Source organism: Macaca fascicularis, chromosome 7 (genome assembly GCF_037993035.2).
Source record: "Macaca fascicularis isolate 582-1 chromosome 7, T2T-MFA8v1.1".
Lineage (NCBI taxonomy): Eukaryota > Metazoa > Chordata > Mammalia > Primates > Cercopithecidae > Macaca > Macaca fascicularis.
The window spans coordinates 105,528,836-105,555,416 of NC_088381.1; the positions used below are offsets into that span (position 1 = coordinate 105,528,836).

The 26,581-nt window shown below is 37.3% G+C and overlaps 1 protein-coding gene across 2 annotated transcripts in view; it reads left to right on the forward strand.

Annotated features, from left to right (window-relative positions):
* The window catches only part of TTC6 (tetratricopeptide repeat domain 6), a 217,927-nt gene that overhangs the window by 75,335 nt on the left and 116,011 nt on the right, over nucleotides 1–26,581 (forward strand). For both annotated transcript variants that reach the window (XM_005561122.4, XM_073998505.1), the window contains 4 exons: nucleotides 1,408–1,518; nucleotides 4,031–4,237; nucleotides 18,448–18,566; nucleotides 23,089–23,283. In XM_005561122.4, the coding sequence (XP_005561179.3) occupies nucleotides 1,408–1,518; nucleotides 4,031–4,237; nucleotides 18,448–18,566; nucleotides 23,089–23,283 (632 nt within the window). The remainder of the gene's footprint in view (nucleotides 1–1,407; nucleotides 1,519–4,030; nucleotides 4,238–18,447; nucleotides 18,567–23,088; nucleotides 23,284–26,581) is intronic.

Genomic DNA, 26,581 nt, shown 5'->3' on the forward strand with positions numbered 1-26,581 from the left:
ATAGTTGCTGTAATATTTTGTCCAGTTTTATAGTTATTTATAACCAGAGGACAGAAGTAGAAGCCAATGGCCTGAATTAGATCCTTTTAATAAAGCAAATAAAAAGTAGAAAAATAAGAGTTTTAAGGTACAATGGGAGTTTGAATCTTGCTGTTGACATTACTAAAAGGCTAGAAGAAAAAGGAACCTTAAAAATTCATGTAGGCCAGGCACAGTGTCTCATGGCTGTGTAATCCCAGCACTTTGGGAGGCCAAGGAGGAAGGATTCCTTAAGACCGTGAGGTCAAGATCAGCCTGGGCAATGTAGAGATACCCCATCTCTACAAAAAAGCAAAAACATTAGTTGAGTGTTGTGGCATGCACTTGTAGTCCATGCCACTCAGGAGGCTGAGGTGAGAGGAACGCTTGAGCCCAGGAGTTTGAGGTTACAGGGAGCTATGATTGCACCACTACATTCCAGCATGGGTGACAGAGCAAGTCTGTTTCAAAAAAAAGTCATGTTATTGAATGCCTATTTAAAAAGTATTAAGACTGAGGGGAAGGAAAGCAAAATAATGTGCCTGTTGATGCCTGATTTGTGGCTTTACAGTTTGGATGGACAGAACCTGGGTCTCTTTATACCTAGATCATTGTTAGTAATTGGAGTGTACTATCTTCTTGCCATTTCAACTGAGTAGAGAGTATATCATTGCAGTTATCACTAGCTGTGGTAAAAATGATACTAACAGTCCATCCGGTGAGGTTTTAAGCATATTCCTTCTTGCCCTTGGATGCATTAAATTTTAGTTTTGATTTTATCTTTCTTGTGCAATGTTTTATAGAATCTGACTTAATAGCATTATTTTATAGCATCTGACTTAATATTACCTATCTTGTTAAATCTAAAAATATATTTATAGAGACCAGCAAAAAGCCATGAAATTGAAAACATAGATAAAAATATTTTATATTTATTTATTTATTTATTTTTTAAACAGTTTCCCTCTTGTTGTCTAGGCTGTAGTGCAATGGCATGATCTCAGCTCACTGCAACCTCTTCCTGCTGGGTTCAAGTGATTCTCCTGCCTCAGCTTCCCAAGTAGCTGGGATTACAGACATGCGCCACCATGCCTGGCTAATTTTGTATTTTTAGTAGAGATGGGGGTTTTACTATGTTGGTCAGGCTTGTCTCCAATTCCTGACCTCAGGTGATCCACCCACCTCGGCCTCCCAAAGTGCTGGGATTACAGGCATGAGCCACCACACCCTGCCTTTATTGTTTTTATTTATTTACCATGTGTTATTGACTACTTTATATTTCTCTATTTCTCATTTACTAGCCGAATTGACTAGCATTTTAGTATAATGAATAATGTGCCTCAATGATTTAAAAAATTTGCATCACTTTGCTTCCTTTTCTTATTCAAGGATATTTCTTTAATGGGAAAAATGTACCGCAAAACATCAAGTATGCAAGCAGAAACACCTGAGATACAAGCAGAGCATAGATTCCAGATGGGTGCTGAGGAATCACAAACGGTAAAGCTTTAATAAAAATCCTCCTTGCCTCTGTTAAAGTAACAGCATGCTTTCTGTTGCTTGAATGTTTATATAGAGAGTTAAAAAAATTTCTCTGATGTATTTTAGAAGTGTGTTTACCTGTGAGAACATCTAACTCGATACCACACTGGGAGTCTTGGGCCATTTTGGCTCACTGTTGCTGGCTACCATGGACCTTCTGAGCTAAGGCCCCAAACTCTTTTTAGAAGGGGAAGATTTTAACAATTCTGATTTAGAGACATTTAGATCTAGAAGGTAGTTGGATAATTAATTAAAAATTGTTAGCTTCTAAGAAAGCATTACTTTTGTCTGTATTCAGCTAGAAGAATTGTTAAAAGCATTGCGAGGGAAGAATTTGGTTGAGAAATGTGGACAGTTGGTGACAGATATTTGTTGTGGAAATAAATATTTCTTTTTATCCATCATTGGTAAAATAACCATTGGATTCAAAGCAATCTGGAACATATTCCTTGTGAATGGAAAGTGTCTCCCAGTGTATAGAAACTCACATTTACATAGAAAAGTGATAACCTGATGGTCAGTTCCTCTACAAAGAATTCATAAAATGTTACCATTAAATTACAAGCTCCTTTGGTTCCTGAAAATATGACCCCCGCATACATAAAATTGTGATCATATTTCATTTTTAGGTTAGCATATCATGTTCAGAAAGTGCATGGAATTTTTTCTTTTCACAAAAGCTATGAATCCTGTAATATTAGAGTTACCCCAAATGGTTGAACTCCTAGAGTTTGAGATGCTTTCAGGCCATATCTTTTTCTCCTTTGTATTCTTATTACTAGCCTCATGACCCAGCATGAGATGGTACCAGTAGCCCTTTGTAATAGTATGTGGATATATCAATTAGGAAGCCTTACCATATATGCTGTGGACTTAAGACTGACATCTAGGGTAGCTGCCTCTAGTTGACACTGTTTACAAACACATATCAAACCTTCTGACCTTGACGCCTCTAACAGGTATAGTAAACTGAAAATACAATATCAGTGAGGTTTAGCAAAATAGAAATCTTCATTAATAGAATAAACTTAATACCATTCACTACATTCATGTAAAGTATAAGGAAAGATACCATTTTGAAGGAAACTGTGAAAAAGGCCAACAATCAGGTATCTAGCTTAGATACCATCTTGATTATTTAAAATAAAGAGTTAAACAAAAATATTAATTTATTTGTAATTCTGCTGGAACCATTCCCTAAGCATTGACATTTACAGGCAATCACTGGACCTCTTCTGGCCTCTGGCTTTTTATAAGGAAGCTGACCCACTTCTCTAGAGGTAAAATACTTTTCGACTTGGTACCTGGTCATGGACGCTTCCATCCATCCCTCCTGCCCTCAGACATCAGACTCCATCTTCTTTGGCCTTTGGACTCTTGGACTTACTCTAGTGGTTTGCCGGGGGCTTTTGGGCCTTTGACCACAGACTGAAGGCTGCCTTGTCAGCTTCCCTGCCTTTGAAGATTTTGGACTTGGACTGAGTCACTATTGGCTTCATTCTTCCTCAGCTTGCAGAGGACACACACAAAAACTAAATACAAAAAAAGATATATCCCTTGTAAAGATGTGAGTCAAGCCAATGGAGTGGCTGAATGGCTCCCTGCTAAATATTCAAATGTCCCCCATCCTCTTGCAGTTAGATGGGGTCATGTAGCTGTTTGTGGCCAATGGGGTGCGAAGGAAAGTGATATGGTCACTGCTCTGTGGTGACCATAAAAGCTGTGTTTTGGTGTGAAGGAACTACAACCTGGAAGCAGCCTAGATGGCTGAGCTACCATAAGAAGTATGCCTGCCCTAAAGAGCCACTTTGATTTGTAGTCAACACACTGTCCCAGTGTGTTGAACCACTATTTTTTTTGGTGGGGGAGTAGTTGGGCATAGCCTATCCTGATGACCAGTGACAAAAATGAAGCTAAAAAAGTTTAAGTAACTTGGCTAAGGTCAAACATCTATTAATTAACAGATCCCGGATTTGAATTCAGTCCCATTTGGTTAAAAACATGTTCTTAATCTTTCCATAACACCATCCAGTAGCTTTATAAAAACATGAGCTCCTGCTTGATGACTTGTGATATGGAAAAAAAAAAAAAAAAAAACCAACATGAGCTCAAGATTAAAGTTCTATTTTACAAAATTAAATTTCTTGGTCTAGCTATACCTTCTTGCATAATAAAGAAAATTTCATAGTATTTGGTATTGTATGCCATCTTTTACCCATAACAACTGTGGGGTAGCTGTAGTTTTGAGACAAGGGCTGAGGAAAATAATTTGCCAGCGTTCACATTTTTCTTAAGTCAATTTGAGCTTCTCTTTCTAAATCTTCAGAGGAAACTTATCACCTGTGCTTAGTTTCAAGCGTGCATTTTCATATTCATCTTGTTGTCAGATAGAATCTGTTGCATCACTGAAAAGCCTAGAAGGACCAATTAAAAAAAAAAAGCATTCTCGCACATTTACTTTTTCCAACAGAATATGCATAAGGAACTTCCTGAAGCCATGTCAAGTATTCTCCAGATTGAACAAGAGGATATAGAATGGGGAACCTCAGAAGTAGAAAGCACAGTATTTAAACCTCAGGAAATTTTGCAAGTTCAGCCAGCAGAGGAATTAAGTAAACCTTTGGAAGATGGACAGCCCACAAGTGATTCAAAAGAAGCCAAGCGGGTGTCTTTAACGGTAAGAAACTATTTATGTTGGAAACACCTAAGAGTTATGAGAATTGAGGATGTGCAGGTGTGAAGAATTGGCCCAGGCAAGGACCAAGGTATGGGGCTGGGGGTGGGGGTGATGGTGTGTTCACTCTGAAAAGGGGACCTCAGAAGTGCAAGTTGCCCATTTAGGAAAAGAGAACATGTTTTTTTGAGGATTTCTAGTGTCAACCCTAATTGCAACTCTGAGGAAAGAAAACAGATTTTCAAGGAGGGAAGGAATTTTTAGGTCTTTTAGAAATTGGCCAAGAATCTTCTAGTTACCATCTCGAGGAAGTCAGGAATTATAGTGCAGGAAATAGAACTTGGTGAACTTCATAGCTTTTATAACGTTTTACCTCATTTAGGTTCATACTAACCCCTGGGTCTTTCTCTACTGTGAGAATGTTTACAAGATTCATTTTATCTATTGTTTACATAATTTTTTTATCATATTTGCACATCACCCTGCCTTTACAGTAGGGTTTAAGTTTCCTCTTATCCATGGCTTTACTTTCCGAGGTTTTAGTTAGCTGTGGTCAACTGCAGTGTGGAGATAGGTGAATATACATAGGACAGTAAGATATTTAGAGAGAGAGAGAGAGAGAGACCATATTCACATAACTTTTATTACAGTATGTTATAATTGTTCTATTGTATTATTAGTTATTGTTGTTAATCTTATACTGTGCTTAATTTATAAATTAAATTTTATCTTCAATACGTATGTATGGGAAAGAGCATAGTATATATAGGGTTCAGTACTATCCAAGGTTTCAAGCATCCACTGGGATTTGGAACATATGCCTCACAGATAAGGGAGGATTGTTGTATTAATTCTTTTCATTAATGTGAGTCACTTTTTTACTTAAATAAATTTATTTAAAAATAGATATATTATTAGCATTTAAAAAAAGGCCCTTTTCCTTGAACCACAGCATGTCATCTTGATTATCAACAGAAATCCTCTCCCAAACTGATTCAGATGGATGCCCCTTCTTGGGTAAACAGCCTTTCTGGTCAGTTCTTCTACTTCTGCGCCTCCCCTCCCCACCAATGATTATGTTCCTACTACGGTTCACTGACGTCAACTGGCAATTACTCGTTCTTCAATTTTTGCTGGAGACTCCCAATTCTGAAACCTGGGATTTGTCTGTGGCCTTCCTCTTCTCTTGCTGTTTACATATAAATCAATCTCCAAGGCTTGGAATTTCCCAAATGTTATTGCTTCTATATTTTTCTTCTCTTTTCTAGTTACCCCATCCTAGTCTGGGTCCTGGTGACCTTATGTCTGAATTAATGCAGTGGTTATTCTTCATTTCTTAAGCCCTGTTTTCTCAGGTTTATCCTGTATGACACTAGCCTATTGGTCTTCCACGAATAACAGGTAATAAGGAAGATCCACAAGTAATAGTTGACCAGAGGAAATACCCTACTGCTTTCAGGGACAAGGGTCTTATCCTGTGGTTGGTGACTGACCCCATCAGTCATGCCCTTTACAAAGCATGCATTTGGATGTTTCTAAGAAGCATTCTAGGAAGAATGTTTTGATCAGAGTGACTTGGTGAATGGATTACAAGACTCTAAATTGAAATGAGAAATATTTCAAGGGGAGGAGAAGAGAATGTCTAATAAAATATTATGCCTTATTGTTGTGGGATATTGTGGTACCTTTAAGAAATGCCATAAAAATAGCACCGAACTATTCCCACCAAGTCTTCACTAAGAATCATATGTTTATTTATTTGTGTTAACATCTCAAGATTAGTTGTTATTCATGAACTTTACACTGTATGTGGACATTTGAGTCCATAAGGGTAGTTTCTAGCATTTCTGCTCAAAATGCTAGCAGAATGAGGAACAACGTACTCCAGCAAGCCTGGCCAGGTTGAGGATTAAGCAGACAAGAAGACCTTTTCTGACATGATTAAACAGAAGTAGCACAGAGGTGTGATAAAGGAACAGTGCAGGACTTTAATTGCTCAGATACATGCTGGAAGGTTTTGTTCAGCAGAAAAAGTGAGAATTTGATCAATCCTTACCTGATTGGCCATTTCTACTCTTAGAAGCTCATTAGTATAATGAAGGTAGTTAGTATTTTTGTCATGATGAACAAAAGAAAGTTAGATAGAAATAATAGTGATTCTGTGAATAAATAACTGACACAAAGCCAATAATAGGATGGTTGAACATTTTAGAAAATGTCAGTAAAAGTCTAATAAAAATATTGATATGATCTCATGACCTGATATTATAAATTGAAGGAAGTTTAACAGGTATGGGGATGCCCTAAATCCCCCAAATTCTCACAGAACATGTGTGAGTAATCTATTGCATTTAGAGTTTTAAAAATATCCATAGAAATGCATATCCATATAAAAATATAAAGGTGGCATGTTGCTATAAAATTGTACCAAGAAAGCCGAGATCCAGAATGGGTTTAGTCCTATGAATAATGTTAAGAACAAAAACAAGTGTTTTTGGTGTTAGTTTTGGAGCAAAGAGAGGGGGAATAAAAAGAAAGATAACTCTGTTATTTGGATGAATAGTGTGATGACAAGAGATGACAGAGCTGCCTTAATTTATTTTTGGAAAAAGGTTGAGGTTTTAAATAAACAGAAGTATAACAAAGAGAAAAGGAAGCTGATAAACTTATGCTTTGTGTCTTTTAAATCTGACAGGGAGAATGATCTTTAGTTTAGAAAGAAGAATTCATAATAGAAACTTAAAGTCCAAGATTTGTAAAAGATTTTAAGAGTTAACTTGGATATCTGAGGCTGTTGGATGGCTCAGGTAGATGAGTTTAAGCTTGTTGCACCTTTCAGCAGCAGCTTTGGGGAGCTGCTGCAGTGGGAGAGGTGCCAATGCCTGGAGCCTGGCAACTGCAAATATGACTTTTATATTTTTTTTAAGTGTAAGGGTTAAGATTTCTGCAATCTATGCATTGATCTTGGACAAAACTCTAGAATTATTAAATGACTCATTAAAATAATTGTGTCTGAACCCTTCTAAAAGGAAGTGGTAATCACTTGGAGTATGGGCCCCTTAAGGTAAGTCATGGAAGACTGACCTCATTTATTTTCCTAGAATTCCTAGACTGAGCATCATAAAAATGTCAGACCTGGTGTTCAACATGAGGATTGTGGGAAGAGCACAGGTTCTGCAACTAGATGTCCAAGGACCGAATCCTCTCTTTACCCTTTACTAGTAGTGTGACCTTAGGCAAAGTACTGAACTCTACTATATGTCTGTATTGTAAAATGAGGATAACGACAGTACCCACCTCATATTGTTTTTGTGAGGATTATATGTAGATGCTACAATATAAAGCACTTAGAACAATGCCTGACACACAGAAAACTCAATAAACATTAGTTATTGTTATTATCATTGGAATATCAGCAACTGCTTATGAAAGCCTCCCAATGATGGTTTTGTAGAGGAGATTGTGGTCAGGTGGACTGTTAAATGGATTTGTAATTAGTTATGCAAAGGATGCACAACTAGTGTATGGAAGTCTTGTGGACTGCTACAGGGCTGTGCCCAGTTCAATATATTTCCTAAGGGTTTAGATGATGTATTAGTCTGTTTTCATGCTGCTGATAAAGACATATCCAAAACTGGGCAATTTACAAAAGAAAGAGGTTTAATGGGCTCACAGTTCCACATGGCTGGGGAGGCCTCACAATCATGGTGGAAGGAGAAACGTGTGTCTCACATGGTGGCAGACAAGAGAAGAGAATGAGAGCCAGGAGAAAGGAGTTTCCCCTTATAAAACCATCAGATGTTGTGAGACTTATTAACTACTATGAGAACAGTATGGAGGAAACGGCTCCCATGATTCACTTATCTCCCACTGGGTCCCTCACACAACAAGAGGGAATTATAGGAGCTACAATTCAAGATGAGATTTGGGTGGGGACAAAGTCAAACCATATCATATGAGAAAACGGAAAACTTGCTGACTGAATTTGTAGATAGCATCAAAAATGCTACTGGTAAGATGTGTCTGGAGGAGGTGGAGCAAGATGGTGGAATAGAAGGCTCCACTGATTGTCCCTTCCACCCCACAGTACACCAGGACACAGAACCTGACTGTAACTTCATATCACTGAAAGAGGCATTGAAGAGGTAGGATAAATAGTCTTGCATTGCCGACACCACCCTGCCCTGACCCGCTGGCAGCAGAGGGGTGGTGCAGAAAGTGTTTCTGTGCCCTGGGGAGAGGAAGAGCCAGCAAGTGTGAAGTATTGAACTCACTGCTGTCTTGTTATAGCAGAAACCAAAACTTAACCAAACTCAGCTGGTGCCTGCCCACAGAGGGTGCATTTAAATGAGCCCTAGCCAGAGAGGAATAGCTGATCTCAATGGTCGGAGCATGATTTCTTAAAAGCCTTGCCACCACAGGCTAACATGCTCTGAGGCCCCAAATAAATTTGAAGGGCAATGTAGGCCACAAGTACTGCAACACGTAGGTAAGTCCTAGGGTTGAACTGGGCTCAGAGATAGTGGACTAGGGAGGCATGCAACCTACTGAGACACCAGCCAGGGCAGCTAAGGAGTGCTGGCATAACTCCTCCCCTAACCCCAGGCTGCATAGCTCATGGCTCCAAAGGAGACTCCTTCCTTTTGCTTTAGAAGAGGAGAGGCAAGAGTGGGGAAGACTTTGTCTTGCGTGTTAGATACCAAGCTCAGCCACAGCAGGATAGGGCATTGGTCAGTGCCATGATGCCCTAGCTTCCAGACATTTCTAGATATGCCCTGGGCTGCCTTGAAGAGAGGGACCAAATTGTAAGATTCATCACCTCCTAACTGAAAAGTCCTTGGGCTCTGAATAACTAGAAAGGATACCAGTTGAGGGCCTTGGGTGAGACCCTGACACTTGCTGGTCTCAGGCGAGACTCAGCACATTCCCAGCTGTGGTGGCTATAGGGTGAGACCCCGGCTTTAAAAAGGGGAGGGAAAAGTAAAGAGGACTTTGTATTGTACCTTAGGAACCAGCTTGGCTACAGGGGAGTAGAGCACCAAGTGGGCTCTTGGGGTCCTCGAGTCCAGGACTTGGCTCTTGTACACCATTTCTGGACCTGCCCTAGGCCAGAGGGAAGCCCACTCCTCTGAAGGATGAGTCCCAGACCAGGCAGCATTTACCACAAGCTGACTGAAGAGCCCTTAGGCCTTTAGGAAACATTGGCAGGAGTCTGGCAATACTCCCTGTGGGCCTGAGAGCGGTGGCTACAGGGAGAGGCTCCTCTGCTTTTGAAAAGTGGGAGGAAGAGTGGGAAGGATTTCATTTTGTAGTTTGAGTGCCAGTTCAGCTGTAGTACAATAAAATGCCAGATGGACGTCTAAAGTTTTTGACTGTAGTCGCTGGCTCCTGGATGGCACCTCTGGTTGCACCCAGGGCCTGAGCAAATTTGCCACAAACAACATACGCCTGGCTGGTTTTGCCACCTGCTGATTGTAGAGCCCTAGGTCTTTGAGCAAACATAGGTAGTGGCTAGGGAGTGGTTATAGCAGGCCTTGAGTGAGACCCAGAGCTGTGTTGGCTTTAGATCTGACCCAGTGCAGTCCTAGGAATAGAGGCCATGGGGTGCTTGTGTCACTCCATCCCCAGCTCCAGTTGGCTCAGTAGAGAGAAAGAGAGAGAGAGAGAGAGGGACTTTGTTTGTTTAGGACAAAGTAAAGCGAACAAGAGTTTCTGCCTAGTAATTCAGAGAATTCTTCCAGATCTTATTCAAGACCATCAAGGTGGTGCCTCTACGAGACTGCAAGTACCACAGCATTACTGGGCTTGGGGTACCCCACCTTAAAGCAGATACAGCTGAGATCACAACACCCAACTCCTTTTGAATATCTGGAAAGCCTTCCCCAAAAGGATGGGTACAAACAAGCCCAGACTGCAAAGTCTGCAATAAATACCCAATTCTTCAATGCCCAGACACAGACAGATATCGACAAGTACCATAATGATCCAGGAAAACATGACTTCACCAAATGAACTAGATAAGGCACCAAAGGCCAACCCTGGAGAAATAGACATATATTCAAAATATATAGAGACATAAAAATAGCAGTTTTGAAGAAACTCAAAGAAATTCAAGATAACACAGATAAGGAAGTCAGAATTCCATCTTAGAAATTTAACAAAGAAATTGAAATAATTAGAAAGAATCAAGCAGAAATTCTGGAGTTGAAAAATGCAGTTGGCATACTGAAGAATGCATCAGAGTCTTTTGGTAGCAGAATTGATCAAGCAGAAGGAATAATTAATTAGCTTAAAGACAGGCTATTTGAAAATACACAGAGGAGACAAAAGAAAAAAGAATAAAACAATGAAGCATACCTACAAGATCTATAAAAAAATCTCAAAAGGGCAAATCTAAGTGTTATTGGCCTTAAAGAGGATGTAGAGAAAGACACAGAGGTAGAAAGTTTACTCAAAGGGATAATAACAGAGAACTTCCCAAACCTGGAGAAAGATATCACTATCCAAGTATGAGAAGGCTATAGAACACCAAGCAGATTTTACCCAAAGAAGACTACTTCAAGGCATTTAATAATTAAATTCCCAAAGGTCAAGGATAAAGAAAGGATTTTAAAAACAGCAAGAGAAAAGAAACAACATACAATAGAGCTCCAATAAGTCCAGCAGCAGACTTTTCAGTGGAAACCTTACAGGCCATGAGAGAGTAGCATGACATACTTAAAGTGCAGAATAAAAGCAACTTTAACCCTAGAATAATGTATCTGGTGAAATTATCCTTCAAACATGAAGGAGAAGTAAAGACTTTCCCAGACAAACAAAAGCTGAGGCATTTTATCAACACCAGACCTGTCCTACAAGAAATACTAAAAGGAGTACTTCGACCAGAGAGAAAAGCATGATAATGAGGAATAAATAATAATCTGAAGGTACAAATCTCACTGGTAATATTAAGTACACAGAAAAACAGAATATTATACCACCATAACTATGGTGTGTAAACTTATCTTAAGTAGAGAGACTAAATGATTAACCAATAAAAAATAATAACTATAACAACTTTTCAAGATATAGACAGTACCATAGATATAAATAGAAACAACAAGAAGTTAAAAAGCAGGAGAATAAAGTTAAGGTGTGGAGGCTTTATTCATTTTATTTTTCTTTTCTGCTTGCTTGTTTGTGTGTTTATGCAAACAGTGTTAGGTTGTTCTCAGTTTAAAATAATGGACTATAAGACAGTATTTGGAAGCCTCATGATAACCTCAAATCAAAAATAATTCAACAGATACACAAAAAATAAAAAGCAGGAAACTAGATCATGTCACCAAAGAAAGCCAACTTTACTAAAAGGAAGACAGGAAAGAAAGAAGGAAGAGAAGACCACAAAATAACCAGAAAACAAGTAACAAAATGGCAGGAGAAAGTCCTTACTCTTGAGTCACAACATTGAATGTGAATGGGCTAAACTCTCCAATCAATAGACATAGAGTGGCTGAATGGATTAAAAATAATAAGACTCATTGATCTGTTGCCTACAAGTAATGCACTTCATCTATAAAGACACACATAGACTGAAAATAAAGGGATGGAAAAAGATATTCCATACCAATGGAAACTAGAAAAGAGCAGGAATCTCTATACTTATATAAGACAAAATAGATTTCAGGAAAAAAACTATAAGAAGAAGAGAAAAAGAAGGTCACTATACAATCATAAAGGGGTCAATTCAGCAAGAAGATATAACAGTTTTAATCATATATGCACCCAACACTGGAGTGCCCAGATTTATGAAGCAAATATTAGGGAGTCAAAGAGGGAGACTCCAATACAATGACTGAAAACTTCAACATCCCACCTACAGCATTGGACAGCTCTTTTAGACAGATATTCAACAAAGAAACATCAGACTTAATCTGCACTATAGAGCAGTGGATCTAATGGATATTTATAGAACATTTCATCCAATGGCTGCAGAATACACATTCTTTTCCTTAGCACGTGGATAACATTAAAAAAAAAAAACCAATATTAAACATTTTCTCTGACCACAATAGAGTAAAACTGGCCAGGTGTGGTGGCTCACATCTGTAATCCTAGCACTTTGGGAGGCCAAGGTGGGTGGATCACTTGAGGTCAGGAGCTCAAGACCAGCCTTGCCAACATGCTGAGACCCCATCTCCACTAAAAATACAAAAATTAGCCAGGTGTGGTGGTGTATGCCTGTAATCCCAGCTACTCAGGAGGCTGAGGCATGAGAATTGCTTGAACCCAGCAGGTGGAGGTTGCAGTGAGCCGAGATTGTGCCACTGCACTACAGCCTGCGTGACAGAGCAATACTCTGTCAAACAAACAAACAAAAGCAAACAAAAAACAACAAAATACAATAAAACTAGAAATTAGTAACAAGAATAATTTTGGAAACTATACACATTGAAATTAAACAATGTGCTTCTGAATGACCAGCAAGTCAATGAAGAAATTAAGAAGGAAATTGAAAATTTTTTTTGAAACAAATGATAATGGAAACATAACATACCACAACATGTGGGATACAACAAAAGTAGTACTAAGAGGGAAGTTCATAGTTATAAGTGCTTACATCAAAAAAGAGGAAAAACTTCAAAAGAACAATCTAATGATGGATCTTAAAGAACTAGTAAAGAAAGAGCAGACCAAACCAAAAATTAGTGGAAGCAAAGAATAAAGGTCAGAGCAGAAATAAATTGAATTGAAATGAAGAAAGCAATACAAAAGATCAATGAAATAAGAAAGTTGGTTTTTTGAAAAGCTAAACAAAATTAATAAAGCTTTAGCCAGACTAAGAAAAAAAGACAGAAGATCCAAATAAACTCAGAGATGAAAAAGGAGACATTACTACAGAAATTCAGAGGATCATTAGTAGCTGCTATGAGCAACTATATGCCAATAAATTGGGAAATTTAGAAGAAATGGACAAATTCCTGGACACATACAATCTACCAAGATTGAATCAGGAAGAAATCTAAAACCTGAACAGACCCATAACAAGTAACAAGATCAAAGCCATAATAAAAAGTCTCCCAGTAAAGAAAAGCCTGGGACCCAATGGCTTCACTGCTGAATTGAAAGCACTAACACCAATTCTACTCAAGCTATTCTGAAAAATAGACAAGGGAATGCTTCCAAACTCATTCTATGAGGCAGGTATTATCCTGATACCAAAAGCAGACAAAGACACACACACACACACACACACACACACACACAAAGGATTACAGGCCAATATCCCTGATTAATATTGATGCAAAAATTCTCAACAAAATATTAGCCAACTGAATTCAACAATGCATTAAAAAGATCATTCGTGACAAAGTGGGATAAATCCCACTTTGGGATGCAAGGGTAGTTCAACATATGCAAATCAATTAATGTGACACATCCTGTCAACAGAATGAAAGACAAAAACCTTATGATCATTTCAATTGATGCTGAAAAACCATTTGATAAAATTCAACATCCCGTCATGAACAAGAAGAAGAAAAACCTTCAAAAACTGGGTATAGAAGGAACGTAGCTCCACATAATAAAAACCACATATGGTTTTTACCAGTGAGGTGGCTCACACCTGTAATCCCAGCAGTTTGGGAGGCTGAGGCAGGTGGATCACCTGAGGCCAGGAGTTTGAGACCAGCCTGGCCAACATGGAGAAACCCTGTCTCCACTAAAAATACAAAAATTAGCTGGGTATGGTGGTGTGTTCCTGTAAGCCCAGCTACTCAGGAGGCTGAGGCTGGAGAATTGCTTGAACCTGGGAGGCGGAGGTTGCAGTGAGCTGAGATCACGCCACTGCACCCCAGCCTCAACAACAGAGCAAGACTCCATCTCAAAAATAAATAAATAAATAAATAAATAAATAAATGAATAAACAAACCCCAAAACCACATATGACAGAACCACAGCTAGTATCTTACTGAATGGGGAAAACTGAAAGCCTTTCCTCTAAGATCTGAAGCACCTGAAAGACGCCCTCTCTCACGACTGTTATTCAACATCATACTGGAAGTTCTAGCCCCAGCCATCAGACAACAGGAAGAAATAAAAGGCATCCAAATTGGAAAGGAAGAAGTCAAATTATTCTTGTTTGCAGATGGTATGATTTTATATCTGGAAAAACCAGAAGGCTCCACAAAAAACTATTAGAATTGATAAACAAATTTAGTAAAGTTGCAGGATAAAAAGTTGACGTACAAAAATCAGTAGCATTTCTATGCCAACAGTGAACAAACTGAAAAGGAAGTAAAAAGTAGTCTCATTTACAAAACACCTAGGAATTAACCAAAGAAGTGAAGGATCTCTATAATAAAAACTATTAAACACTGATGAAAGAAGTTGAGGAGGACCAAAAGATGGAAATATATTCCATGTTCATGGATTGGAAGAACCAATATTGTTAAAATGTGTATACTATCCAAAGCAATCTAGAGATTCAATGCAATCTGTATCAAAATACCAATGACATTCTTCACAGAAATAGAAAAAACAATGCTAAAATTTATATGGAACCAAAAAGGCCCAGAATAACCAAAACTATCCTAAGCAAACAAAAACAAAAACCATACAAAGCAAAACAAACAATAACAACAACAAAAAACAAACCCCAAACAAATAAAAACAAAAACAAAAAACCTGGAGGAAAATCACATTACCTGACTTCAAATTATACTATAGAGCTATAGAAACCAAAACAGCATGATACTGACATAAAAACAAACACATATACCAATGGAACAGAATACAGTACACACCTACAGTAAACTCATTTTCAACAAAGGTGTCAAGGGCATATGCTGGGGAAAAGATAGCCTCTTCAATAAATCATGCTGGGAAAGCTGGATATCCGTATGCAGAAGAATGAATCTAGACCCCTATGTCTCACCATAGACAAAATCAAATAAAAATGGATTAAATAATTAAATCTAAGACCTCAAAGTATAAAACTACCGCATAAAATTGGAAACTCTCCAGGACATTGGTTTTGGCAAATATTTCTTGAGCCATACCCCACAAGCACAGGCAACTGAAGCAAAAATGAACAAATGGGTTCACATCAAGTTAAAAAGCTTTTGCACACCAAAGGATACATTCATTAAAGTGAAGAGACAACCCACAGAATGGGAGAAATATTAGCAAACTACCCATCTTGCAAGGAGTTAATAACCAGAATATATGAGGAGCTCAAACAACTCTGTAGGAAAAAAATCTAATAATTTATTTAAAAATGTGCAAAATATTTGAATATACATTTCTCAAAAGAAGACATACAAATGGCAAACAGACGTATGAAAAGTGCTCAGAACTTCAATGCGATATTATCTCAGCCCAATCAAAATGGCTTATATCCAAAAGACAGGCAATAGCAAATGCTGGCAGGGATGTGGAGAAAAGGGAAGCCTTATACATTGTTGATGGGAATGTAGATTAGTACAACCACTATGGAGAACAGGTTGGAGGTTCCTCAAAAAACTAAAAATAGAACTACCATATGGTACAGCAATCCCACTGCTGGGTACATACCCCAAAGAAAGGAAATCAGTATATCAAAGGGATATCTGCACTTCCATGTTTGTTGCAGCACTGATCACACAACAGCCAAGATTTGGAAGCAACCTAAGTGTCCATCAACAGAAGAATGGATAAGAAAATGTGGTACATACACATGATGGAATACTATTCAGCCATGAAAAAGAATGAGGCTGGGCACAGTGGTTCATTCCTGTAATCCCAATACTTTGGGAGGCCTAGCCGGGTAGATTGCTTGAGCTCAGGAGTTTGAGATCAGACTGGAAAACATGGCAAAACTCCATCTCTATAAAAATACAAAAATTAAACAGGCTTGATGGTGCATGCCTGTAGCCCCAGTTACTTGGGATGCTGAGGTAGGAGGATCAATGGAGCCCAAGAGGTTGAGGCTGCAGTGCATCATGATCTTGCCACTGCACTCCAGCGTGGGCTACAGATTGAGGTCCTGTCTCAAAAAAAAAAAAAAAAAAAAAAAAAAAAGAGAGAGAGAGAGAGATTTAGTCATTTGCAACAACATGGAAGGAACTGGAGATCGTTATGTTAAGTGAAATAATCCAGGTACCGAAAGACAAATATCACAGATTCTCACTTATTTGTGGGATCTAAAAATCAAAACAATTGAACCCATAGAGATAGATAGTATTAGGATTGTTACCAGAGGCTGGGAAGGAAGGCTTGATGGGCGTGAAGTGGGAGTGGTTAATGGGTACGAAAAAATATAATTAATGAATAAGCCATAATACTTGATAACACAACAGGGTGACTATAGTCAGTATTTATTTATTTATTTATTTATTTATTTATTATTTGAGACGGAATTTCACTCTTGTTGCCCAGGCTAAAATGCAATGGTGCAATCTCGGCTCACTGCAACCTGCACCTCCTGGGTTTGAATGATTCTCCTGCCTCAGTCTCCTGAGTAGCTGGGATTACAGGCAAGCACCACCATGCCTGGCTAATTTTGTATTTTAGTAGAGACGGGTTTCTCCATGTTGGTCAGGCTGGTCTCGAACTCCCAACCTCAGATGATCCACCCGCCTTGGCCTCCCAAAGTGCTAGGATTAAGGCGTGAGCCACTGAGTCAGTCAGTAATAATTTAATTGTACATTTAAAAATAACTAAAAGAGTATAATTGGATTGTTTGTAACACAAAGGAAAAATGCTCAAGGGAATGGATACTCCGTTTTCCATGATGTAATTATTATGCATTGTGTGCCTGTATCAAAACATTTTATGTACCCATGAATATATATACCTTCTATGTACCCACAAAAATTAAGAATTAAAAAAAGATTTGATTAGTCAAATCTCATATGAAATTTAATTAGGATAGCCTTAGGATCCACACAGTAAGTGCATAGATATGGGATGACAAGATTTAGTAGCAAATGTGAAAAACTTCAGTGTTTTAGGCTGTAATGTAGTTTTGTGATGAAGTCACATGCAGTCATAGTTTGCATTCATTGACAAATACCATCTTTTTTTTCTGGCTGATCTGATTATATCACACCTCAGATATTATATTCACATCCGGGTGTCCAACCCCAGGAGGAGCTCTAACAAATTAGAGACTATTTGGAAGAAAGCAGTGAAGATGACTAAGCATAGTACTTCAAAACTATGTCATGTAAGGTAGAGTTGAAAGGACTGGGGATGTGTATCTGAGGGAAAAGCAGGCCCAGGGGATTAAACTGTATTCTAATATTTGTCTGTCTCTCAAACAATTGAGAGCTAGATTGTGCTTGGATGGTTCCCGAAGTTTGAATTGAGACTGGTGGATGAAAGTTGTTAGATTCAATAATAAAGAAACAAGCAAAAATTCCAGGACTGGAAGACTTTCAAACAGAAACTGGTTGAGTTTATATGTATTCAAGTTCTCCACTCCTGCCCATGTTTCAGCCAGTTGATGACCACTTTCTGGAAATACTGTACAGGAAATTCAGATTACCAAGATGGTTGGATGGAATGCTCTGTATTCATTGAACTTTCTTTATTCTTCATTACTTCATCACCCAAGAAGTTGCAATAGCTCCTTCCTTACTACTGTATCAAACCTAAACCCTACCTAACATAAGAAAATTAACTTCCTTTTATCTGGCTACCTTCTACTTATTCAACCATAGCTTTTCCCAAGGAGGGCCTCCCTGATTTCTTCCTTAAATCTAATCTCAAAAAAATATAGAGAAACCCACAGAAAACAATATCTTTACATGAATGATTACCATGAATTCTGCATAAGTTTATTCTGATAAACTGATCAAAACAAAAATATAAAGCACTAAAGTTCTTTTTAGCTTGTGGTTGTAACTAGCAGTCATGCCAAACTTTAAGGATATAAGGGTAAGTTTTATTACAAATACCAATAAAGAAGAGTGCACTTATTGGGGGGAAATATTATATTTATTCTTCAGTAATTTTAAGGTAATAAATAAAAATATTGTAAATAAACATGGTACTAATATTTTTATTGTTATATAGGTATATATGTAAAATTTAGGAATGGATTCAGATGAAACTATCACTTTACTTTTAGCATTCTGTTATAAAATATACATAGAAATCTGGAGTTTAAATATTAGATGACTCACTAAATATGAGAGAAAGATCTAACTCTCGTGTTGCATCTTACACTTACACTTTATATTTTCTTAAAGGCAAAATCATCAGAATTTTTGCAAATTGAAGGAAAAGAAGTTAAGCAAATGCAGAAACGTGTATCACTGAGACCAAGAAAGTCTTCAAAACCTCTTTGTGATAAAAAACTACGTGAAAAGTAATTTTCTTACATTTATAATTTTCCTATTGGAAGAGGAGTTATTCAGTAGCATTGAGACGTGAAAATACATTTTTATAAAAGAAAACTAAATGTTTTAGAAATTCAGATATGAGAGCTAAGTTAAACCTCACAGGAAAAGTTGGTGACAGATTTTACAGTTAGTGCTATACTTTATGCTTTTTTCTTTTCCTATTTTTGACAAATGTGCCTACTTTCATGATGTAACAATAACTGGAATAAAAATAACTCCTTGTGAGACTAAAGAAAATTAAATGTTAGCATGTTAGATTTGATATTTTTGGTCACTGTAATGCCTGATTTGGATCAATTGCTTATTATATTGGTTAATTTTGTTATGATAAAATAAAAAACAAGCCAACACAAAATGTCCATAAGCCATCTGTTTGGTAATTTAGATGGCATTATTTTTCTCTACTATTAATATCATGCTTCATCCTCACATCCATAATTTTAATGGAGTTTCTTGTTACACAGGAATACAACCACAATTTTAAATAATAGTGTGGAAATGCAATTTAGATTATGATTTACGTTTTGCCAGTCACCTTGTTGATACTCAGATTTTCTCCTTATTTCACCACTAAGTTTTTATGGGTTGGTTTCTTCTAGATTCTTCTTCATTTAACTCTTAATGGGGGTTTGAAGAAGCTTTAATTATTAGCTTTTGTTGTTTCTTAGGGAACGGAAAGGTATGCTGGACATGGAAGACAACCTTTTTATGGCTAGCTCAAACTTTGTAAATGGATATTACTCACAATTTAGTAGCTAAGAATAGACTCATGGGAAAAGAATTCCAAAGTTTATGAAACAGTCAAATTGGCATTTAAGTGACCCTGTACATACCATTGCTTATCTGCATTGCTTTAAGCTCATTTAGTTAGCAAGATTATGTATTAAAACAAATAGTGACAGCAGACAACAAGTATTTTACCTTCAATAAATAGTTACTGTCAGATTATCAATGAAGCAGAAACTGCTTGATTTTTTTTCTAAAAAACCTTTTGCATTTAGTGCATTAAGCAGAGTAGTATGGCCACACACAGAGTCAGAGTCTTTTCTTTTTTATGTCTTAGTGTTTCAAAGAATGACAAATAGTCCTGTTTAAGAAGAGTGTGCTATAAAAACACACAACCTTTCCTGGGCATGCCAAAAATATTTGTAGATCTTATTGATATATATATATATATATATATAGTACTGCTTTAATTCATTAAAACAAAAATTAGAAATTTTTATTAGAGAGAAATAGAATGAGATGCAGAGGAATAAAAGTCTGATATTTTAAAAAATTATATAGTAAAAAAGAACCTTGGAAAAATGTTTCTGAAAGTCTTTTATTTACTGTTCCTTTTTCTTTAATCAATTTTCAAGCTAAATTTTCTCACTAGCCCTCAAATTAAATTGTATTCTTGGGAATTCAAACATCTATTGCAGCATATTGTTATTTAGGTCAATAACCAAGAGAAATATATTTGCTTAATGTTAATAGACTATAATGGGCACATAGGAATTCAGATTTGTTGTGATGCTTTTTAAAGAAAATATAAAAATCAGTAATGTAATCTCAAACACATTCTACTAGCCAGGACCTGTCTCAGGTAGAATGATGGTGTAGGTGAGCTTGACATCAGAGCACACCTTTTTTTTCCACCTCTATTTTAAAAGCCCTTTGTTAGGAGTCCAGAGTACCTGGGAGCCCTGGCTTTCTGGACACCCCCTTTCACTCCTCCAGTTAGGCCTCTTTGTCTCAGGCATTTCCAAATGTTTAGACTTACCTCTCTTTTCCTCTTTCACATGAACATATTTCATATCCTATTTGTGTTAGGCCCTATGCTTTTTTGGAAATGCCATAGACCACTCTCTATTAATGATTCAATAGTGTACATATGGTGCCTGGCAATGGGTTAGGTGTTGTGTAGTGCAAAATAATAGTAACAACCTTAAAAATAAACCATTTCTTGAGATATTTCAACAGACTGGGAATGACACATCTTCTATTTTTATCAGTTCTTATAAAGGCAAGAGTTAGGGATTTTTATCCTCATTTATCAGAAGACTTTTAAAGAAGTCAGTAATACAGTTGGCAAGTATTAGAACCAAGATCCTGATCCAGGCCCAGCCAACTCCAAAGTCTATATTCTTTACACCATGCTAATCTCTGAATCAGTCCCAGCCATATGAAGTGGTCAGTGGACAGACCAGCATTAACCCTCTAGATAAAGGGTCAAAATGGGTGACACAAGAGTAGAGCAGCTTACAAAAAAAGACAGTTTGTAAAAAAGAAAAAAAGATAAACTTGGCAGATAAGTCTGTCCTTGAGATCTTGTTTGAAGAATATTTAGACGTGGACAAAAGGGTAGACAGCACTGTATCCATAACTGAAAGAACTGACAGGTCTAACCCTGTGATTTGTCCTGGAAACTGATGAGAATAACTAACTTCTGCCAGGTGAGACACACTGTTCTAAATGCATTCATTCTTCTTTCTTAAAGCAACTGTATCCAGGACAAGGTATAGAGAAATTAATTGACTTGCTTATGACCAAGTGAGAATTGTAAACAGTGTTTGAACCCAGGCAGTCTGACTCCAGAGTCTGTACTCTTAATCACTATGCTAGAAGTAAGTCCAAAGGCTAGGAGCCTTGAAACATAGAGAAAGGAAGTTAGACAAATGCAGTAAGCAACAACCAATCAATGTGCTGGGTAAAGGAGCACTTAAAGGAGATCGATCTGGTAGAATTTTGCAGAGGGGAATAGACAGAGGCTGCAGTGCTCAACCCAACTGGCGAAGGACTGCCTGTGCAGGCTGAGGTGATGAAGGGTATGCTGGCAGTGAGGATGCAGAAGGAGCACATCTGAGCAATCCTGTGCAGGGGAGAAACTGTTTTGCATTGGACGTGCAGGTGAAAGAGAGAGGGGTCAAAGATGTTTTCTGTCTCCAAAATGAGAAATCTAGTTAAGGTAGTGATATTGGAAGTAAGATTTGGGAGCTCTCAGCACAGAGGTAATAGCTGAAACACTAAAGATGATTTTTCCAATGTACAAAGAAAAGTTCAAACCTCAGAAGCCACACCCAGTTCAGAAACTGGAGAAGGAAAACCAATGACTAAGTCAGATTATGATGAATTTGAGGGGTAGATGGAAATCTGGGATATTGCAGTTTTAAAGGCCCGTGAAGGAAGAGCAATTTCAACAAGTCATTCATATTCTCAGCTGTATTTTGGGGTTCAGAAGAGAACATGATCTAAAGATCTAAAGCTGATTGGATTGGATTGGATTGGATGGGATGAAAAGAAGGTCATTTTGTTATGTAAGCTTTAATAGGAAGGTAGGGATGGAGTACTTCTGGAGAAGGACCACTTCCACCCAGAAGTCACTAATAGGCAAGAAGTTTGGTCAATAGCCAGTAATGTTGTGTGTGGATCCCAGTGGTTACCCACTAATTTTGTGACCTACCCAAAATAAGGATAATTATACCTCCAATACAGCTTCATCGTGGGAATTAGAGAAAATGTGTGTAGCGGACCTAGCGCAGAATCTGTCATATAGTAGGTGCTCAATAATTATTTGTTGATTGGATGACAGGTGGCACTGGGGATTAAGAAAGCAGATTTTGGGTTGGGCGCAGTGGCTTACGCCTGTAATCCCAGCACTTTGGGAGGCCAAGGCGGGTGGATCACTTGAGGTCAGGAGTCTGAGACCAGCCTTGCCAACATAGGGAAACCCCATCTCTACTAAAAACACAAACATTAGCTGGGCGTGGTGACACAGGCCTGTAGTCCCAGCTACTTAGGAGGCTGAGGCAGGAGAATCGCTTGAACGTGGGAGGTGGAGGTTGCAGTGAGCCGAGATTGTGCCACTGCACTCCAGCCTGAGACTGGGTGACAGAGTGAGACTCCGTCTCAAAAACAAAAAACAAAAAACAAAAAACAAAAACAAAAAGCAGATTTTCATGTCATCCTCTCTACTTAGGAAAGAAAGGAGAGACATACAAGTCCCAGCAGAGTGGGAAGGGAGATACCACACTAACTTAGAGAGACCCAGAGTTCTATCAATGCTAGTTAATGGATAATGTCCTTCCTATATTGTTCCACTTCTTTAGGGACATTAGCGTTTGAGCAGAGTAGCAAAGGGGTAATACGTGATGGCTGGATATGGTTTCCACAGACTGAGTTTCAGAATTCAGGAAAGAAGAGGTTGGGATGAGATTATGATAAAGAGTGTGTTTTTAGACTTGATCCTGAGATGCCTGTAGACTGTAGTCTGTAGAGGTGTAGGTTGAGCTGTTCAGCAGGCAGTTAGATACAAGTTTAAAGCTCTAGACAATGGCCTGAGATTGTGATAATAAATTTGTTATATACCATTATTATAGTTTTAAATCAGATCTCCTATATTTATATATGTCTTTAGAACCTGAACTAAATTGTCAGTATAAATGTACTTTATATCTAAAGGCCACAAAATGATGAAAGAAGCCCACTTTCTTTTTTCTGTTGCAGAATTCCACGAGACTACTCCATGCCGCACCTTCATGATTTGTGCGCCACCATCCCAGCCCGGGAGCTGCCCATTGACTTGCGCCTGGCTTCTCGAGTGTATCACACTGCTAACAGGAAAGGCCACAATACCCTGCTTGGAAAATTTGGAACCTCTTTCTTAGATGATCACTTTACAGATGAAGAACAAGCAGATAGGTAAGAGTTCCACTGGTAATTTGATTTTAAACTGAATGTAAACTATCACATAAATCCTGCCTTTGAGTTCTAGATTTTAAAGACTTGATTCTGTTCTTGGACACTAAAGAGAAGGGAGCAGTTTTTGTTTTTTTTTTTCTGCCACTTCCTCAGGTATACAGTCTAGGTCTGTGTCTCCATTTCCTGATGATATTAACATGAACCCATTCCCAATTGTAAGGTAACGCTAGTATTCCCAGAGTGTTACATACATGATCTCATTTGTTTGTCATCACAACTCTGGAGTACAAATGTGGAAATTGAAAGTAATAAAATTTAAGCAATTAGCTACACATAGACAATTAAAAAAATCACAGATTTGACACTTGGACCCAGTCATTTGAACTAGATTTCACCATCATTGGGCATACTTGGGTCCAGGGATCACATACAAAAGTCATTGCTCTTGGAGTTCGTTCCCCTTCTTGGGTCTCACTTTCCTTTGGAATCCGCATATTCTTTTGTGGAGAGTGTATAATTTGCAGCATCCTCAAAAGAAAGGAGAAAAGGGAAGGAACCTAATATTTATGCAGCAATAACTCTATTCTGAGCACTGTGCTGTGTGCTTTGCATATGTTTCCTATTTAAATCTTCAACTGTAAGGGAGAAGTTGTAATTTCTGTTTTATTCATGAAGAAATTTAGGGTTCGTGATATCAGGTTACTTGCTGAAGTTCTTATCTCTCGATAGTGACTAGAATCCAGGTTTGTCTAACTCAGTTTTTATCAGCCTTTTCATTATCACCCACTTAAAGAGAATTTTAAGGCTTTTTTTTTTTTTTTTTCTAATCACCCCTCCTGATTAAATTTTAATGTGCTAGATATACTGTATATCTGTTTATATATTATATGAATGTATGTCCTTTATAAATAAAAAGAGTAAGCTTTAATCACTCTGTGCTCCCCCCACCCCAAGCACCAATTTTCACCTCCAGGGAGGGATATTACCTACCCATTGAGAATGCTTGCTCTACAGTCTCTTGCCTTTCAGAAGCCTTGGTAAAAATACTGAAAAATGTACTACATGTTTTAAAACTATTGCAAATATTAAATATTAAGTTAAATGGAAACTTTTTTAGTATTATAATTTAACTATCCTAGGTATATGAGAATACTATTCTAAAATATTACTTTTAATGACACTGTCACAAAATCATTAGTAACCATACTTTCCATGGCATATTTTGAATGCGTTTTCTCAAACTTGACTTCTAGTAAAAATGGCAACACTACTGCATTATTTCATGAATTAAAAATTACCTGGTTTCCCAGTGATTAGCAATCACAATTAGTTTCTATTTGAATCCCTAAAAGAAGGTCACTTTTATGTTTGTTTTCTATGTAGGCAAAAAAAATTTTAGGATTTATTTATCAATCATAATTTTATACATCTAAAGTCTTTTAGTTTTGCTTTATCAAATTAAATTCTTGAAAAAAATTGTGTATGAAGAATTTTTGAAATTTCAGAACTGCTCCAGTATCTCCAGTAGAAAACAGCAGTTCAGCATGCCATTCTTTGGAATGTATGTTAAAGCCTAAAGCTGGGAGTAGAAAATAAATACATAAACATAATCTAGTAGTCATGAAACTCTACCATTTTGAGTCATTCCCATTAGCACTACGCAAGCCAAGCATCATTTGGAGGACTTATAGCTTCAATTATTCATGCAAAGTGTTAGAAATGCTGGTTTCTTTCCAATTCTGAAAATATTTTTCTTCAAGTAGACCTCACTTTCTTTTTCCGAGAGTCAATAAATGTTCTATTTGATGAGGATAATTCTTGGCAATTTGTTCCTAAGTACTAAATAAGAAGTTAATTTAAGTACTGAATATTTAATTCTCCAGCATCTATCTCTTGAGGATTACCTTGCTAAACATAGCTTAACCTTTTCAAAATATATCTGTCTGCTGAGCCTACAAGTTCAGAGAAATGTATAATTTTTTTCTGCGCTACCAAGTGTTCTCAAGTAAGGTAACTGTAAACAAAATGAATACCCTTTCATCGGATGGCTTTTTGCAATTTTTTGTGCAATGATCAGTTAACTTCAAAGGTAGTAATACTTGTGGTTGTATGGTTTTAATGTTTCCTGATTTTGTTAATCATTATTTATGGCAAATACCAAGACTATTTTAATGGAATTGGAAGGGTATATACTTAAGTTTATTTGAAGTATAGTGTAGTGTTCAAACTTAACGCTTAGTTTGCTAAAGAGTAATTATGATGAGAACTATACAAATATCTTGTATTGGCCATATTTTTGCTTTAAAAATGATTTGTATATTATATAGAGAAGTTTATAGACATTTAGTTCAAAGTTTTGGTATGGGATTTTATATTTGAGGCTTTAAAGTAGGGGAAATCATTAAAGGTATTTAAAGACTTAGATTAATGTTAACAACTTGGTGAATAGCCTTTCAGACATCTCTTGTATATGTACGTGTTTAAACCACCCATGACATTCTATAGCCTGAGTTTCTTCACTCAAGATTGTTTGTGAACATTTAAATTATTTCATGATATTTACTGCTTTATACAAAAATTTTTTAATAGAGACAGGGTCTTGCTCTATTGCCTAGGCTGGTGTGCAATGGCATAATCATAGCTTACTGTAACCTTGAACTCCTGGGCTCCTCCCACTTCAGCCTCCTGAGTAGCACTAGGCTAATTATTATTATTTGTTTATTTTTGTAGACATAGAGTCTCACTATGTTGACCAGGCTGGTCTCAAACTCCTAGCCTTAAATGATCCTCTTGCACCAGCCTCCTAAAATAATAGGATTACAGGTGTGAGCCACTGTGCCTGGCCAGATAGTTACTGCTATAACCAAGCTATGGTGACACTGTTTATGCCAATTTATGACACTGTTCTTTTCCTTACACCCTTGCCAAACTATGATTGTTGCTCTTGTTGAATTTTTTCTAATATTTTTTTATTTTTATTCATTTCTTGTAAGGTTGAACATATTTTTAGATGTCTCTTGGTTATTTGCTTTTTTCCTTTTGAGAATTACTAGATCACATTTTGTGGAGTTGTCATTTATCTCTTTTGTATTGTTTTGTGAATGATCTTTTTATATTAAAAATTTTAGTTATTTGCCATATATGTTATAGATATTTTTTCAATTTGTTGCTTGCTTTTCAGTTTTGTTTTTGGTGTTTTATGCTATCAGAAATGTTTTAATGTAGCAATTTTTTAATGTGTTCTAGTCTTGATGCTAATCTTAGAAAGGGTGTTTATACATTTACATTTTAAGGTATT